Source organism: Eleutherodactylus coqui, chromosome 7 (genome assembly GCF_035609145.1).
Source record: "Eleutherodactylus coqui strain aEleCoq1 chromosome 7, aEleCoq1.hap1, whole genome shotgun sequence".
In the NCBI taxonomy this organism is placed as follows: Eukaryota; Metazoa; Chordata; class Amphibia; order Anura; family Eleutherodactylidae; genus Eleutherodactylus; species Eleutherodactylus coqui.
The window spans coordinates 20168358-20182474 of NC_089843.1; the positions used below are offsets into that span (position 1 = coordinate 20168358).

At 45.6% G+C, this 14117-nt stretch overlaps 1 protein-coding gene across 2 annotated transcripts in view; it reads right to left on the bottom strand.

Annotated features, from left to right (window-relative positions):
* Positions 1–449: 449 nt before the first annotated feature.
* The window catches only part of LOC136572382 (probable carboxypeptidase X1), a 108733-nt gene continuing 95065 nt past the window's right edge, over positions 450–14117 (bottom strand). For both annotated transcript variants that reach the window (XM_066572908.1, XM_066572907.1), the window contains 4 exons: positions 7283–7580; positions 7063–7202; positions 4730–4832; positions 450–1311 (listed from right to left, as the gene is read on the bottom strand). In XM_066572908.1, coding sequence (XP_066429005.1) covers positions 1052–1311; positions 4730–4832; positions 7063–7202; positions 7283–7580 — 801 coding nt within the window. In that variant the 3' untranslated portion in view covers positions 450–1051. The remainder of the gene's footprint in view (positions 1312–4729; positions 4833–7062; positions 7203–7282; positions 7581–14117) is intronic.

Here is a 14117-nt window from a genome sequence, read left to right on the forward strand (position 1 = left end):
TTTCCCTTGGAGAAGGCCCGTGCTTGGCTGTTCTGTTCACCTGCTAGAATTTGTTCTTTGACATTGCTTTTAAAACAACTTGCTGTCTCCCTTGGTGTAATTTTTGATCTAATAGACACTATATGAGCCTTCCTTTGTTTTCAATGACCCCCCCTGTACTACAATTGACCCCACGCTATTGTGGACTAGTTTTACAAATTTTTGGGAGGAGCACAGTGTTCCCCAGATATGTCACTGTATTCCCGAGCAATTTAGGACACTTTGGTTGCTTTGTAGGCCTTCTGGTGGGCAAATTCGTGAACTGGATTTTCTATTCCCACTGACTTTAATGGGGCTCGAAATCGGCTGTCCCGATGCACGATGATTTTTGTCAAATTGGCCCAATACCTACACGAACCAATTATTCCACTAATTGGGATCGGACACTTATTCTTTAGTTGCAGACACAGTTTGAAGCAGTAATGTTTATTATAAGCTCATACTGATTTCACTTGACTAGCAAGTACATAGATATATCAATGTCAAACGGACATGACTTGTTCTGCGCAGTCCCAGCCTGTCAGAACATCACCGTCAGAATACTCACACAGTTTTCTGTGGTTCATGGAGCATCTTAAAGCCTAGCTCCACCGCCGGTTTATTTCTTTCGGTAATTTTAGGTTTGGTTGTCTAACAACCACTTATATTCCTGTGTGAGACAACAACATATCAGCACATGTAGCTACAAGAACTACTGAAAGAGTCATTGGAATTTCCATCTGATTTACAAGAGACTGCCGCTCCAGGCAGCACTGACTTGTTTGGGTCCTTTCCACCAGGAAAAGCAAAGACCCTTCTAAGCCCTCCAGGACCGGATTCTCCTGACTTGGGTTAAGCATACAGCAGCTTCTCTACCATAAATGTCTGTAACAGTGCTCCAGCATTCCCAGTTTTACAGTGGGAAAAAGAAGACAAAGATTATATGAGTCTGAGGGACTTGCTTTTGTTAGGCGATCAGACTCTGCACTTTCCTCTTGTTTTTTTGTGTCATTGGTTTGTATTTCTCAGCCCTTTACTTGGGGCTCTTGGACTTCAGCTTGCGGTTCCTCAGCTGACGGAGACGTAATAGAAGTTCTTTGGGCAGCTTCTTTCCATTGGCCCGCAGCTCCTTCAGCCGTTGTTTTGGTGTCTTGGATATGTAGAAATCACAGATGGTGGGTCGGTCTTCATAAGTGACACGACAGGACTTAGTAGATGGGTGATATCCCTCCGCTTTTGCAGTGACTTCATATTCTCCTGGGTTCAGAAGACGCCAGTAATCTCCATCAACAGCTAGAACAGAATGTAAAATATTAGGTACTAGATAGTGTGTCATCACAGGATGTATATGCGGAGACATTCCTGCATGGTGCGGGCTCTTCTTGTACCTCTGCATGCTAAGCAGTGGGAGGGCAGTCACTTGGGAGAGCCAGAAGCAGTGGTGTGCCACCTATGTAGGCAGACCATGAAACTGCTATGGAGGCCATGGCCAAGTGGACCGACCTCTTGTCCACAGCTGACTCACCTCTCCCTTCCCCATATGTCCATCCAGTAGAACAACACAAGTCTTATAACTTACAGTCTTGCTGGAACGAATGTTGCCATCAGTGCAGAGGCTGAGAGAGTAGCTTCCGGGCCAACAAGCTTTATGGGCTACAGAGGAGACACTATTACCTTATGGGACCACAGAGGGGACGCTTACTTTGTGGCGCCACAGAGGAGGCTGTTACTTTGTGGGGCCACAGAGGAGGCACTCATACTATGGGGGTAGTGAGAGGTTCATTGGGGGATTACTGGTAGGAGGAGGAGAGTGTGCAGTGATGAGTTATGGCTGGAAGAAAGTTTCATGGTGGTCAAGGCCCAGAAAAAAAGAAAACGAAAACTGACGTCACCAATCAGAGAAGATGGCATTTGGTGATGCTATTGGATGTTTACAGGATTTTGTATCTGTTTTCTCTCCAAAAGTAAATGTAATATCAACTGATCTTTCCTGTGCTATTGAAAGAATAAGAGAATGCAAGCTATCTATAGACAGAGAAAGGGTGAGGGAACACTTAGCTAACTTAAATTAATTCCAGTCTCCGGATCCAGATGAATTACATCCTAGGATGTAATGAAGGAAGCAGCGGAGGTAATTGCGGAATCACTTGCCAGAATCTTTGAAAATTCCTGGAGAACAGGAGAAATACCAGAAGACTGGAGAAGGCCAAATGTTGTCCCCATCTTCAAAAAAGGGATAAAGGTGGATCCAGGAAACTACAGGCCAGTGAGCTTTTGAGCGGTCTGTGAGATCTTTGAACAAATTATTAAACAACATGTATGCAAGTACTTGGATACAAAGATGGCTTTGAGCGATTTTTGAGTGATAATCGTTGCGTCTAAATGGTCATTAACATGGGTTTGTAACAAGTCTTGCCAGTCGAATCTAATTTCCTTCTATGACAGAATCAACAACTGGGTTGGGTTGATCATGGAAATGCAGTAGATAAAGTATATTTTGACCTTCGTAAAGCATTTCACAAAGTATCTCATACCATATTAATTTAAAAAAATGACCAAACATGGGATTGACAAGGTAACTGTTAGGTGGATTCACAACTGGCTGAGTGATCATAAATGCCTGCACATCCAAGTGTTTCCATATTTTTGTCCACTCCCTGTAAAACCATAAATGTCTTGTTTGAGTTGCGGTCACATGACCACTATAGATCACATGGCATGCGCATCTACATCAGATGGCCAAGCTCTCAAAAAAGCACAACATAGTGATCATGGGAGATTTTACCCATCCAGACATTTGTTGGGAATCTCTCTCCGGTAAAAGTAAGGGATCCAACAAATTCTTATCCGATCTTACTGACAACTTTATCTTCCAAAAGTTTGAAGAGAAAACAAGGGGATCTGCAATCTTGGACCTAATTCTTCCAACAGGGAGGGAATGGTTGAGGAAGTAAGTGTGGCTGGGACCTTAGGAGGCAGTGATCATGCTATCCTTGAATTTTGGATAAAAAGGGAAGGAAGACCTGAAAAGACTCAGATCTCAAGGTTGGATTTTATAAAACAAGATTTCAATGAACTCAGAAAGAGGGTAGGAAGTATCCAATGTATGGATGTTTTTAAGGACAGAAATGTCCAAGAAGGTTGGGAAATATTGCGAAATGAGATTCTCAAAGCACAATCATTACCAATCCCTAAAAGAAGGAAGAATGGGAAGCATTTAAAGAGACCAGGATGGATGAACACAGAACTTGCACATGTTAAAAAGAAAGAAAAATATGTTTATCAAATGGAAAGAGGGGGGAATATCTAAAGAAGAATATAATGGGGTCTGAAGAAACTGTAGGGCAAGCGTCAGAAAAGGTAAAGCTAATAATGAATTGAGGCTTGCAACAGAGGCGGAAGGCAATAAAAAAGGATTTTGGGGGCATGTCAAAAGCAAACGAAAATCAAGGATACTATTGGATGCTTACAAGATGAAAATGGTGATTTGGTTAAGAATGATGTTGAGAAGGGCGGACTTTTAAATTCCTATTTTGTATCTGTTTTCTCTCAGAAAATAGATGGAACATCAACTGATCTTCCTTGTGCTATTGGAGGAATAAAAGAATGCAGGCTATCTATAAGCCGAGAGATGGTGAGGGAACACTTAGCTAACTTAAATGAATTCAAGTCTCCAGGTCCAGATGAATTACATCGTAGGATACAAAAGGAAGCAGCGGAGGTAATTGCTGAACCACTCACCATAATCTTTGAAAATTCCTGGAGAACAGGAGAAGTCCCAGAAAATTGGAAAAGGGCAAATATTGTTCCTATCTTCAAAAAAAAGGATAAAGGTGGATCCAGGAAACTACAGGCCTGTGAGCCTGACTTCTATACTTGGAAAGACCTTTGAATAAATTATTAAGCAGCATGTATGCAAGTACTTGGATGAGAATGGAGTAATTAACCAGAGGCAGCATGGGTTTGTAACAAACAAGTCATGCCAGATGAATCTAATTTCCTCCTATGACAGAATCACCAACTGGGTCGATCAGGGAAATGCGATGGATATAGTATATCTTGACTTTAGTAAAGCATTTGACAAAGTATCTCATACCATACTTATTGAAAAAATCACCAAATATGGGATTAACAAGGCAACTGTTAGGTGGATTCACAACTGGCTGAGTGATCGTACTCAAAAAGTGGTCATAAATGGCTGCACAACCAAGTGAAAAAATGTATCAAGTGGGACACACAAGGCTCTGCCCTAGGCCCAGTGTTGTTCAACATTTTTAGAAATGATCTGGACTAAGGAATTGATAGGAATTTGATCAAATTTGCCGACGACCTAAAGTCAATGTGCGCCTGCATGTAGCCACTGCCACTGTTAGAGATCGTCAACGGTGTTTTCTGCACCATACGTTCAACGTACAGAGTTCAGAAGTTTTCCCAGCCTGATAGCGGGACTCCGGAACAACATACACATGCATGATTTTCCGTTTTAGGTCTGGAGACCTGTGGTCAGACCAGGACATACTCCCGTACTCTGTACATTAAACGTATGGTGCGGAAAACAGTGTAGACGGCTACTAAAACAGCTGAATGCTAATTGTTGCTCCAGGGCAGCTGGAGGTTGAATGTAAAACCAATGAATACAGTTGAGTGCTCTTTGCATTTACATTGACTATACATACCAGTGTGATATCACATACAATACATACACCTTTACCTGTGCGGATATCATGGTTGATACCATCCACCACTATGACTGCCTCAGAGATTCCTTGGTTTGTGTCTTTATCACGCACAATCCCTTTAATCCCACGATGCACCTGAAATGAGAGATGAGCATTGGTTTTCCCCATTAGACGACAGATATCACATCATTGAACTACTCTAACAGGAGCTGATGCAAATGATCCTGAGCTACAGCCTGAGTTACAGTCCAGAGCTGTGCTCACAATTCTGCTGATTGTTACTGGAAACAGCCAGCCAACATGTTGACAGACACTCTCTGAGCTAAGCTCCTTTAACCCCTTGAGTGGTGGGTTTCCTACCACCCTGTCGTGCCCACGGGGGCAGGTTTTTTTAAAATGGCCTAATCATTGAATTTCAACTAATTTTGCAGTTGCGTCTCAAGAGCCATAACTTTTTAATTTTTCCATTGACATGGCCATATGAGGGCTTGTTTTTTGCGGGACAAGTTGTGATTTTTTAAACAGGAGGGAGGAAAAACAGAAATGGGGAAAAAAGAAAAAAAGGGGCCATGTCATTAAGGGGTTAAATAATGTATTAACTTCTCTGGGTCATTACGACGCATGGATACCACATGTGTGATTGTATTTTTGATTTTTTACAAAGTAAATGAGACAAGTGTTTTTATTATTTTTTTTATAATTTTTTTTTCCTTTTTTTTTTTCTTTTTAATTTTTTTTTTGTCCCTTTAGGGGACTTCCACAGGGACCCATCAGGACCCCTGATTACATTCCGGGGGTCCGATGGTGACAGCCCTTTACATGCTGCAGTGACAGCCCTTTACATTCTGCAGTCACATAGACTGCAGCATGTAAAGGGTTAACACAGCAGAGATCTGAGGTTTTCTCTGATCTCTGCTGTAAGAGCTGGTACCTAGCTGTCCTCTGACAGCCAAGCACCAAGCTCTCCCTGTCACAGAGACCATTGGCTTGCTTCTGACAAGCCGATGGTCTCTATGACAACCTGTAAACAAAGCAGGAGATTGCCGGCATATCGGCAATTTCTTCTGCTGGTTTTTCAAAGCCCTTGCTTTGTTCTCTGTGGGTCTGTGCAGGCAGAGCACATTGTCACAGCTTGTGGCATTGTGCTCTGCAGCTCCCATAGTGATACATAGCCCGGAAATCTTCCGGGCTATGTCGCTATGAGCAGTGGAGCTCGTCTCCGAAAATTTCCGGGCGTGCCACTCAAGGGGTTAATGCATGGGGGCAGTAGGGAAACTACATAAAAGGGATGTACACTTATCTACAATTCCCAGCATATAAAACACCAGGAAATGTTATTGCAGACAATGAACAAGCAGGCTATGTGCTGCTGTAGTGGTAAGGCCCTTTTACACACAATGATTACCACTCACAATTCGCTCAAAAGCCATCTTTTGAGCGATAATCGCTGTGTGTAAATGTGCCCATCTTTCACTTTTCTGCCGAGCGATGATTTTCAGTTTGGCATGAAATCCACCGTTCAGCAGAAGAGCTGATAAGAAGGACCACACCCTGTGTTCTGCTTGGGGAACACTGATTACATTGTCTCAGCTGTCAGCCCCACGGCAAAACAAGGGGAATGTACTCAGAGAACAGCAGGTGGTCTGTTCTCCGAATACAGCTCCCGGCAGCTCACACGCTACTAATTGGTACTAATAGGCATTAGTACCAAGTAGTAGTTTATGCAAAATGATCGCTCAAAAGCCTTTTTTTGAGTGATGATCTTTGTGTGTAAATGGGACCTTAAAGGGGTTGTCCCGCGGCAGCAAGTGGGTCTATACACTTCTGTATGGCCATAATAATGCACTTTGTAATATACATTGTGCATTAATTATGAGCCATACAGAAGTTATAAAAAGTTTTTTACTTACCTGCTCCGTTGCTAGCGTCCTCGTCTCCATGGTGCCGACTAATTTTTGGCCTCCGATGGCCAAATTAGCCGCGCTTGCGCAGTCCGGGTCTTCAGCAGTCTTCTATGGAGCCGCTCGTGCCAGAGAGCGGCTCCGTGTAGCTCCGCCCCGTCACGTGCCGATTCCAGCCAATCAGGAGGCTGGAATCGGCAGTGGACCGCACAGAAGAGCTGCGGTCCACGAAGACAGAGGATCCCGGCGGCCATCTTCAGCGGTAAGTATTGAAGTCACCGGAGCGCGGGGATTAAGGTAAGCGCTCCGGTGAGCTTCCTTTACTTCCCTGCATCGGGGTTGTCTCGCGCCGAACGGGGGGGGGGGGTTGAAAAAAAAAAAAACCCGTTTCGGCGCGGGACAACCCCTTTAAGCTTTTAGAGGATTGTCCCAGAGTAGTTTCCTTGCAGGGTGTAGTTACTTACCTGCTCTATGTAGATAAGCAGGGACTCCTTGTTGTTCTCCCACTCAGTAGGAAGTTCCAGCTCGTGCGGAAATTTATCGCAGGACAGTTCCACCGTTACCTCGAAGCAGTTGGTGTGAAGGTAGCTGAAGTCGTTCATACCTGAGTGAAGTAGACTCGGTTATACAGGAGCATGAGCCCAATATCAGTGGCAGCTTCATGGGATGGGGTGCTTCACTCACTGCCTGGAACTGTGTGCCAGTCGGCTCCATTGATGATGTTTCCGACCCTCATGAAGTCATCGTAGTGGCAGATTCTGCGGTTGTCATCGGCCAGGATGCGGTGACTGGAGGCATAGACTGCGGCTAGCCAGCGAAACATGGGATCGTCTTGTGTCGGCGTCAGTTCCTTGGCCAACCAGTAGGTGCGAGTCATATCGAAAGGATAGCTCACCACGAGCTCTCCACCGTGGAAATTGGCACTGAGGACAAATGGGATTTTCTGCATCCAGTCAATGATGGCGCGGGTTTCTGGAGCCACCTGAAATACAATCACTGTGAATAGAGTATTATAGAATACGGCGGTAAATCTGTAGGTACGAATAAAGAGCAGATTCCACATGCACTATGTAAAAAAGGCTATGAATGAAGGAGTGTGCCAAAGACTTCCTGTGGTCCTTAACATTTGGCTTCATTCACAAGGGTATCGTAACACAGTATATAAGGCAGGAAAAAGCCCTCTGTCCATCCAGTTCAGCCTATCCCCCCCCCCCCCCCAAAAAAAAAAAAAATGATCCAGAAGAAGAACCCCCTCCTATATCGGTGTAGAAACCTGCTTTCCTCTAGATGCAGAGAGCGCCCCCTTATTACTGTCAGTCCTAAATATAAATTGATGGCGCATAATATCTCTGTATTGTCCCCTGATATATCTATAGATAGTTCCTAGAGCGCCCCCTTGTTACAGTCCTGGGTGTAATAGATGATGGGAGAGATCTCTGTACTAGCCTCTGATATATCTATACATAGTTATTAGAGCGCCCCCTTGTTACAGTCCTGGGTATAATAGATGATGGGAGAGATCTCTGTACTAGCCTCTGATATATCTATACATAGTTATTAAGTCGCCCCTCAGACATCTTTTTCAAAAATAAAAAAAACAATTTTGATAGCCTTTCTGGACTTTGTAGTCTGCCCATTCCATTTATTACTTTAGTTGCCTGCCTTTGTACCCACTCAAGCTCTGATAGGTCCTTCTTAAGTACCGGTGCCCAAAACTGTCCACAAGGTTCCATGTGTGGTCTGACCAGTGACCTGTACAGAGGAAGAAGAATATTTCTGTAATGTGCCCCTAGACCTCCTCTGATGCCCCCCATGATCCTATCTGCCTTGGCAGCAGCTGCCTGACACTGGTTGCTCCAGTTAAGCCTACAGTTATAAAGTCCTTCTCCATGACCGTGTTTCATCAGTGGTTTCCCTTTTAGCATGTAATGGTGACATGCGTTTCCTCAGCCATGTGCAGAACCTTACATTTATCAGTGCTAAACCTCATTTCCCTTTTTTCTGCCCAACTTATCCAAATTCCTCTTACAACCGCCTTGCATCCTCTCTAGTGTTAATTTCTTTACATAGTTTTGTGTCATCTGCAAATATTTGTATTTTATTGCACAATCCCTCTACCAGGTCATTAATAAATATATTAAAAAGAGTAGGGCCCTATACTGCCCCCTGTGTTACTCCACTAGTAACAGTGACCCCTCCATAACTGCCCCCTGTGTTACTCCACTAGTAACCGTGACCCCTCCAATACTGCCCCCTGTGTTACTCCACTAGTAACAGTGACCCCCTCCAATACTGCCCCCTGTGGTACCGCACTAGTAACAGTGACCCCTCCTATACTGCCCCCTGTGGTACTCAATTAGTAACAGTGACCCCCTTCTATACTCCCCCCTGTGTTACCCCACTAGTAACAGTTACCCCCTCCAATACTGCCCCCTGTGGTACCCCGCTAGTAACAGTGACCCCTCCTATACTGCCCTCTGTGGTACTCCACTAGTAACAGTGACCCCTCCAATACTGCCCCCTGTGATACCCCACTAGTAACAGTGACCCCCTCCAATACTGCCCCCTGTGGTACCGCACTAGTAACAGTGACCCCTACTATACTGGCCCCTGTGCTACTCAACTAGTAACCGTGCCCCCTTTGTATACTCCCCCGTGTTACCCCACTAGTAACAGTTACTCCCTCCAATACTGCCCCCTCTGGTACCCCACTAGTAACAGTGACCCCTCCTATACTGCCCGCTGTGGCACTCCACTAGTAACAGAGACCCCACCTATACTGCCCCCTGTGGTACCCCACTAGTAATAGTGACCCCTCCTATACTGCCCCCTGTGGTACCCCCCTAGTAACAGTGACCCCTCCTATACTGCCCCTTGTGTTACTCCACTAGTAACAGTGACCCCTTCTATACTGCCCCCTGTGTAGCTCCACTAGTAACAGTGACCCCTCCTATACTGCCCCCTGTGTTACTCCACTAGTAACAGTGAACCCTCCAATTCTGCCCCCTGTGTTACTCCACTAGTAACAGTGACCCCTCCTATACTGCCCCCTGTGTTACTCCACTAGTAACCGTGACCCCTCCTATACTGCCCCCTGTGGTACCCCACTAGTAACCGTGACCCCTCTTATACTGCCCCCTGTGTTACTCCACTAGTAACAGTGACCCCTTCTATACTGCCCCCTGTGTTACTCCACTAGTAACCATGACTCCTCCTATACTGCCCCCTGTGTTACTCCACAAGTAACAGTGACTCCTATACTGCCCCCTGTGTTACTCCACTAGTAACCGTGACTCCTCCTATACTGCCCCGTGTTACTCCACTAGTAACAGTGACTCCTCCCATACTGCCCCGTGTTACTCCACTAGTAACCGTGACTCCTCCTATACTGCCCCGTGTTACTCCATTAGTAACAGTGACTCCTCCCATACTGCCCCCTATTTTACTCCACTAGTAACAGTGGCCCCTACTATACTGCCCCCTGTTACTCCACTAGTAACTGTGACCCCTCCAATACTGCCCCCTGTGTTACTCCCCTAGTAACAGTGACCCCTCCAATACTGCCCACTGTGGTACCCCACTAGTAACAGTGACCCCTCCTATACTGCCCCTGTGTTACTCCACTAGTAACAGTGACCTCTCCTATACTGCCCCCTGTGGTACACTTAGTGTAGACACTTAGGGAAGTGACGTAATTATTCAAACTAGGTGATCAAGACTCCTCACGGAGTTGAAACGCGTCCTGTCTAGCATCTGACTTCTGTTTTTATGCAACACTTCATACAATAAAGGCTTTTGGATATACCTTCTTGGGAACAGCAGTATATTTATCTCACCTGACATATGTAGCCGTGGTGGACAGAGCGGCAAAGCTGTCCGAGCGAGATCCTGAGCCCAAGTGCAAAGGGGAAGCAGCACAGATACAGCAGGTGAGCTATTGTGTATTCATTGATATCAAGTAGCTATTCAGCTACTTAAGAGCAATTAAGTGTGCAAATTAAGCCGTAGCTTCATTTAATAGCCAGAGGGCTCTTATCTGCTTTCAGTTCTTTTGTTCTCAGCACTCGCCACAGAGAACTGCTGATAACGCTGAAAGAGGATTTTTAGGTTAGACTGAATTTAATGATCAACTAGTAGTGCCCAAAAAGTGCACCATGGGCGCGCGTTTAGACACATCGATTATCACTCAAACGATCACTTTTTAGTGATTTTTGAGCAATCATTGCTCCATGTAAATGGGCCTTTAAGGGGTTGTCCTGCGCCGAAACGGGTTTTTTTTTTTTCAATAGCCCCCCCGTTCGGCACGAGACAAACCCGATTCAGGGGTTCAAAGAAAAAAACGGATAGTACTTACCCGAATCCCCGCGCTCCGGTGACTTCTGACTTACCTTGCGAAGATGGCCGCCGGGATCTTCACCCTCGGTGGACCGCAGGTCTTCTGTGCGTTCCATTGCCGATTCCAGCCTCCTGATTGGCTGGAATCGGCACACGTGACGGGGCGGAGCTACGAGGAGCAGCTCTCTGGCACGAGCGGCCCCATTCAGAAGGGAGAAGACCGGACTGCGCAAGCGCGTCTAATCGGGCGATTAGACGCTGAAAATTAGACGGCACCATGGAGACGAGGACGCTAGCAACGGAGTAGGTAAGTGAATAACTTCTGTATGGCTCATAATTAATGCACAATGTACATTACAAAGTGCATTAATATGGCCATACAGAAGTGTATACCCCAACTTTGTTTCGCGGGACAGCCCCTTTAAAGGGTTTCTGACATGGAAAAAAAAATGTACTTACCTTGCCTGGCCAGGACTGATCATCATTGATGTCCCCTTCATCTTGCATCTTCCTTTGCAGCTTCTGGAAGCAGAGCTGGAGCGGTCAAAATGACTGCGTCTGGCTCTGCTCCGTCTGTCAGACACCTCCCAGGTCACGAGACGGCCCCACGTCACAAGCAGCGCTTGCTGGGGGCGGCCCGTCTGCCCTAGCTGAACTCCCTGTTCTGTGCGTGCGCAGTGGAGAGGCGGCCCGTCCTGACTCCTGTCAAAGGGCACCTGTCTTCTGTGCATGCGTGGATTCCTGGAGGGGGGGCTCGTCGGAGGAAAAAGAGCCTGCTGGGAGATGACCTCCGGAGGACAACAACAACAGAAGATAAGGTAAGTATTAGGTTTTTATGCTTTAGCAGCCAAATATCGTGGGTTCCCTGTGTCCATTAGGCAGACCAGGGAGCAATGGCTGCTAAAGCATAAAAACCTTATTCGTGCCAGAACCCCTTTAAGTCTTTTATACTTGTAAGGTATGACCCGCTCACAGTACATACTTAGGATGGTTTTGAAGGTTTCCCATTTACTGTTTGTACTTTTATTTTTGAAGACATTATCCCAGTCCATAAGGTAAGGGCATCTCTGAGCTGATCGAACTTGGGTTTCCTAAAGCTTAGTACTTTTGTAGCTTCCCTATAAAACTCTCTTGAAGGACAAGTTGAAATATATTATATTATGGTCACTATTTCCCAGGTGCCCCCCCACTCTACACCCCTGTTATTCTGTCAGGTCTGTTGGTTAATATTAAGTTTAAATGGGCCGTCCCCCCTAGTCGGGTCCTGTACAAATTGGGTGATGTAATTATCTTTGGTAATTGACAGAAAGCTGTTACCTTTCTAATATCCGCAGGTTTTAACCTCCCAGTTTATATCCGGATCGTTAAAGTCCCCATTATAATTACCTCATTGTGATCGGCTGCTTCATCAATGTGTTTTAATAATAGATTTTCAGTAGCTTCTGTTATATTTGGTGGTTTATAGTAAACCCCTATGAGGATTTTATTTTTGTTTTTCCCTCCATCTATTTCCACCCATAGAGACTCCCATGTTCATCTCCCTCCCATATATCTTCCTGTAATGTCGGCTTTAAACAGGATTTTACATAAAGACAAACCCCTCCCCTATCTGGTTTTTACGATCCCTTCTGAACAGACTGTAACCCTATAGGTTCACCGCCCAGTCTCAGTTTTCATCCAACCAGGTCTCTGTTATTCCCACTATGTTATAGTTTTCCTTAGACATTACTACTTCTAGTTTGCCTACTTTACTGGTCAGACTTCACACATTAGTCACTATACAGTTTAGAAGGTTTTGCGTGTATCCCTACTAACTGTTCTCTCAGTTCTATCCGTACTAACTCCTCCCACTGTTCCACCCCATTTCTATTACTTAGTACCAGCTCACTGTCTACACTATCTTCTCCCCCTATATCTTGGTTTGCCCTCCCCTCTCCCTAGTTTAAATGCTCCTTCAACCTTCTAGCCATCTTCTCCCCAGCACAGCTGCACCCTCCCCATTAAGATGCAGCTCCTCCTTATGGTAGAGTAGTAGCCGACAGCAAAGCCAGCCCAGTTTTCCAGGAACCTGAAGCCCTCCTTTCTACACCAACTCCTGAGCCACTTGTTTATCTCCCTAATCTCTCGCTGCCTTTCTTGTGTGGCATGTGGTACAGGTAGTATTTCAGAAAATACTACTTCGGAGGTCCTCATCGTAATCTTACTTTCTAGTTCCCTGAAGTCATTTTTAAGGACCTTCCACCTCCCTCTAACTTTGTCATTGGTGCCAATGTATACCATGATCATCACCCCCCCCCCCCCCCCAGTAATCTGTCAACCCGATCCGTGATGTGTCAAACTCGGGCACCAGGAAGACAACATATTGTTCGACAATCCCGGTCTTTGTGGCAGATTGCCCTAATAATTTAGTCTCCCACTACCAGGACCTGTCTAGTCTGCCCTGCGCTGCTATCCCCCTTCTTACTGGAGCAGTCATCTCCCTGGCGGTCAGAGGGCATGTCGTGCTGCAGCGGTGCTAACCGTGTAATAGCATCCCCCTCATCTGCCAACTTTGCAGCCTTGTTGGGGTGTGCCACTTCAGAACAAGCCTCCCTGGATCTCTTCCCTTTACCCCTCCTCCTGACACCCAGCTAGCTGCCTGCTCATCCTGCTCTCCCAAACCATCCACCCTCACATCTAACCCCGCCGAGGGCGCAGGAAACGCTTTTCTATGTTGCCAATAGATCTCAGTGTTGCAAGCTGCTGATTTAGATCCATGATCTGTGTTTCCAAATGCACAACACGCTCACATCTCATACAGCAGTATGCACCCAGATGGTCAAGAATTGCATACATGGCACAAGATGTAAGCTGGATTGCATTGTCAATCATGGAGCACATTCTAAATGGGGACCATACAGATAGAATAGAGGAAAGCAGTATATGCAAAAATTCAAATAGATAAACAGTAATTATACACAAATGACTCTTCCAAAGTCCCTAATCCACAGTCACACTAATGACACAGTACAGCCACGAGTTAGAGTCTGTATAATACTCCAGAGCTGTGTTCACAATTCTGCTGGTTATTGGAAACAACCTTCAAGCTTATGGACAGACAAAGCTTAGCTGAGCACCTGTGTCCCAATGCTCTACTGCAAACCCTGAACAAGCAGGAAATACAGAGAGACTACAGCGTGGAAGC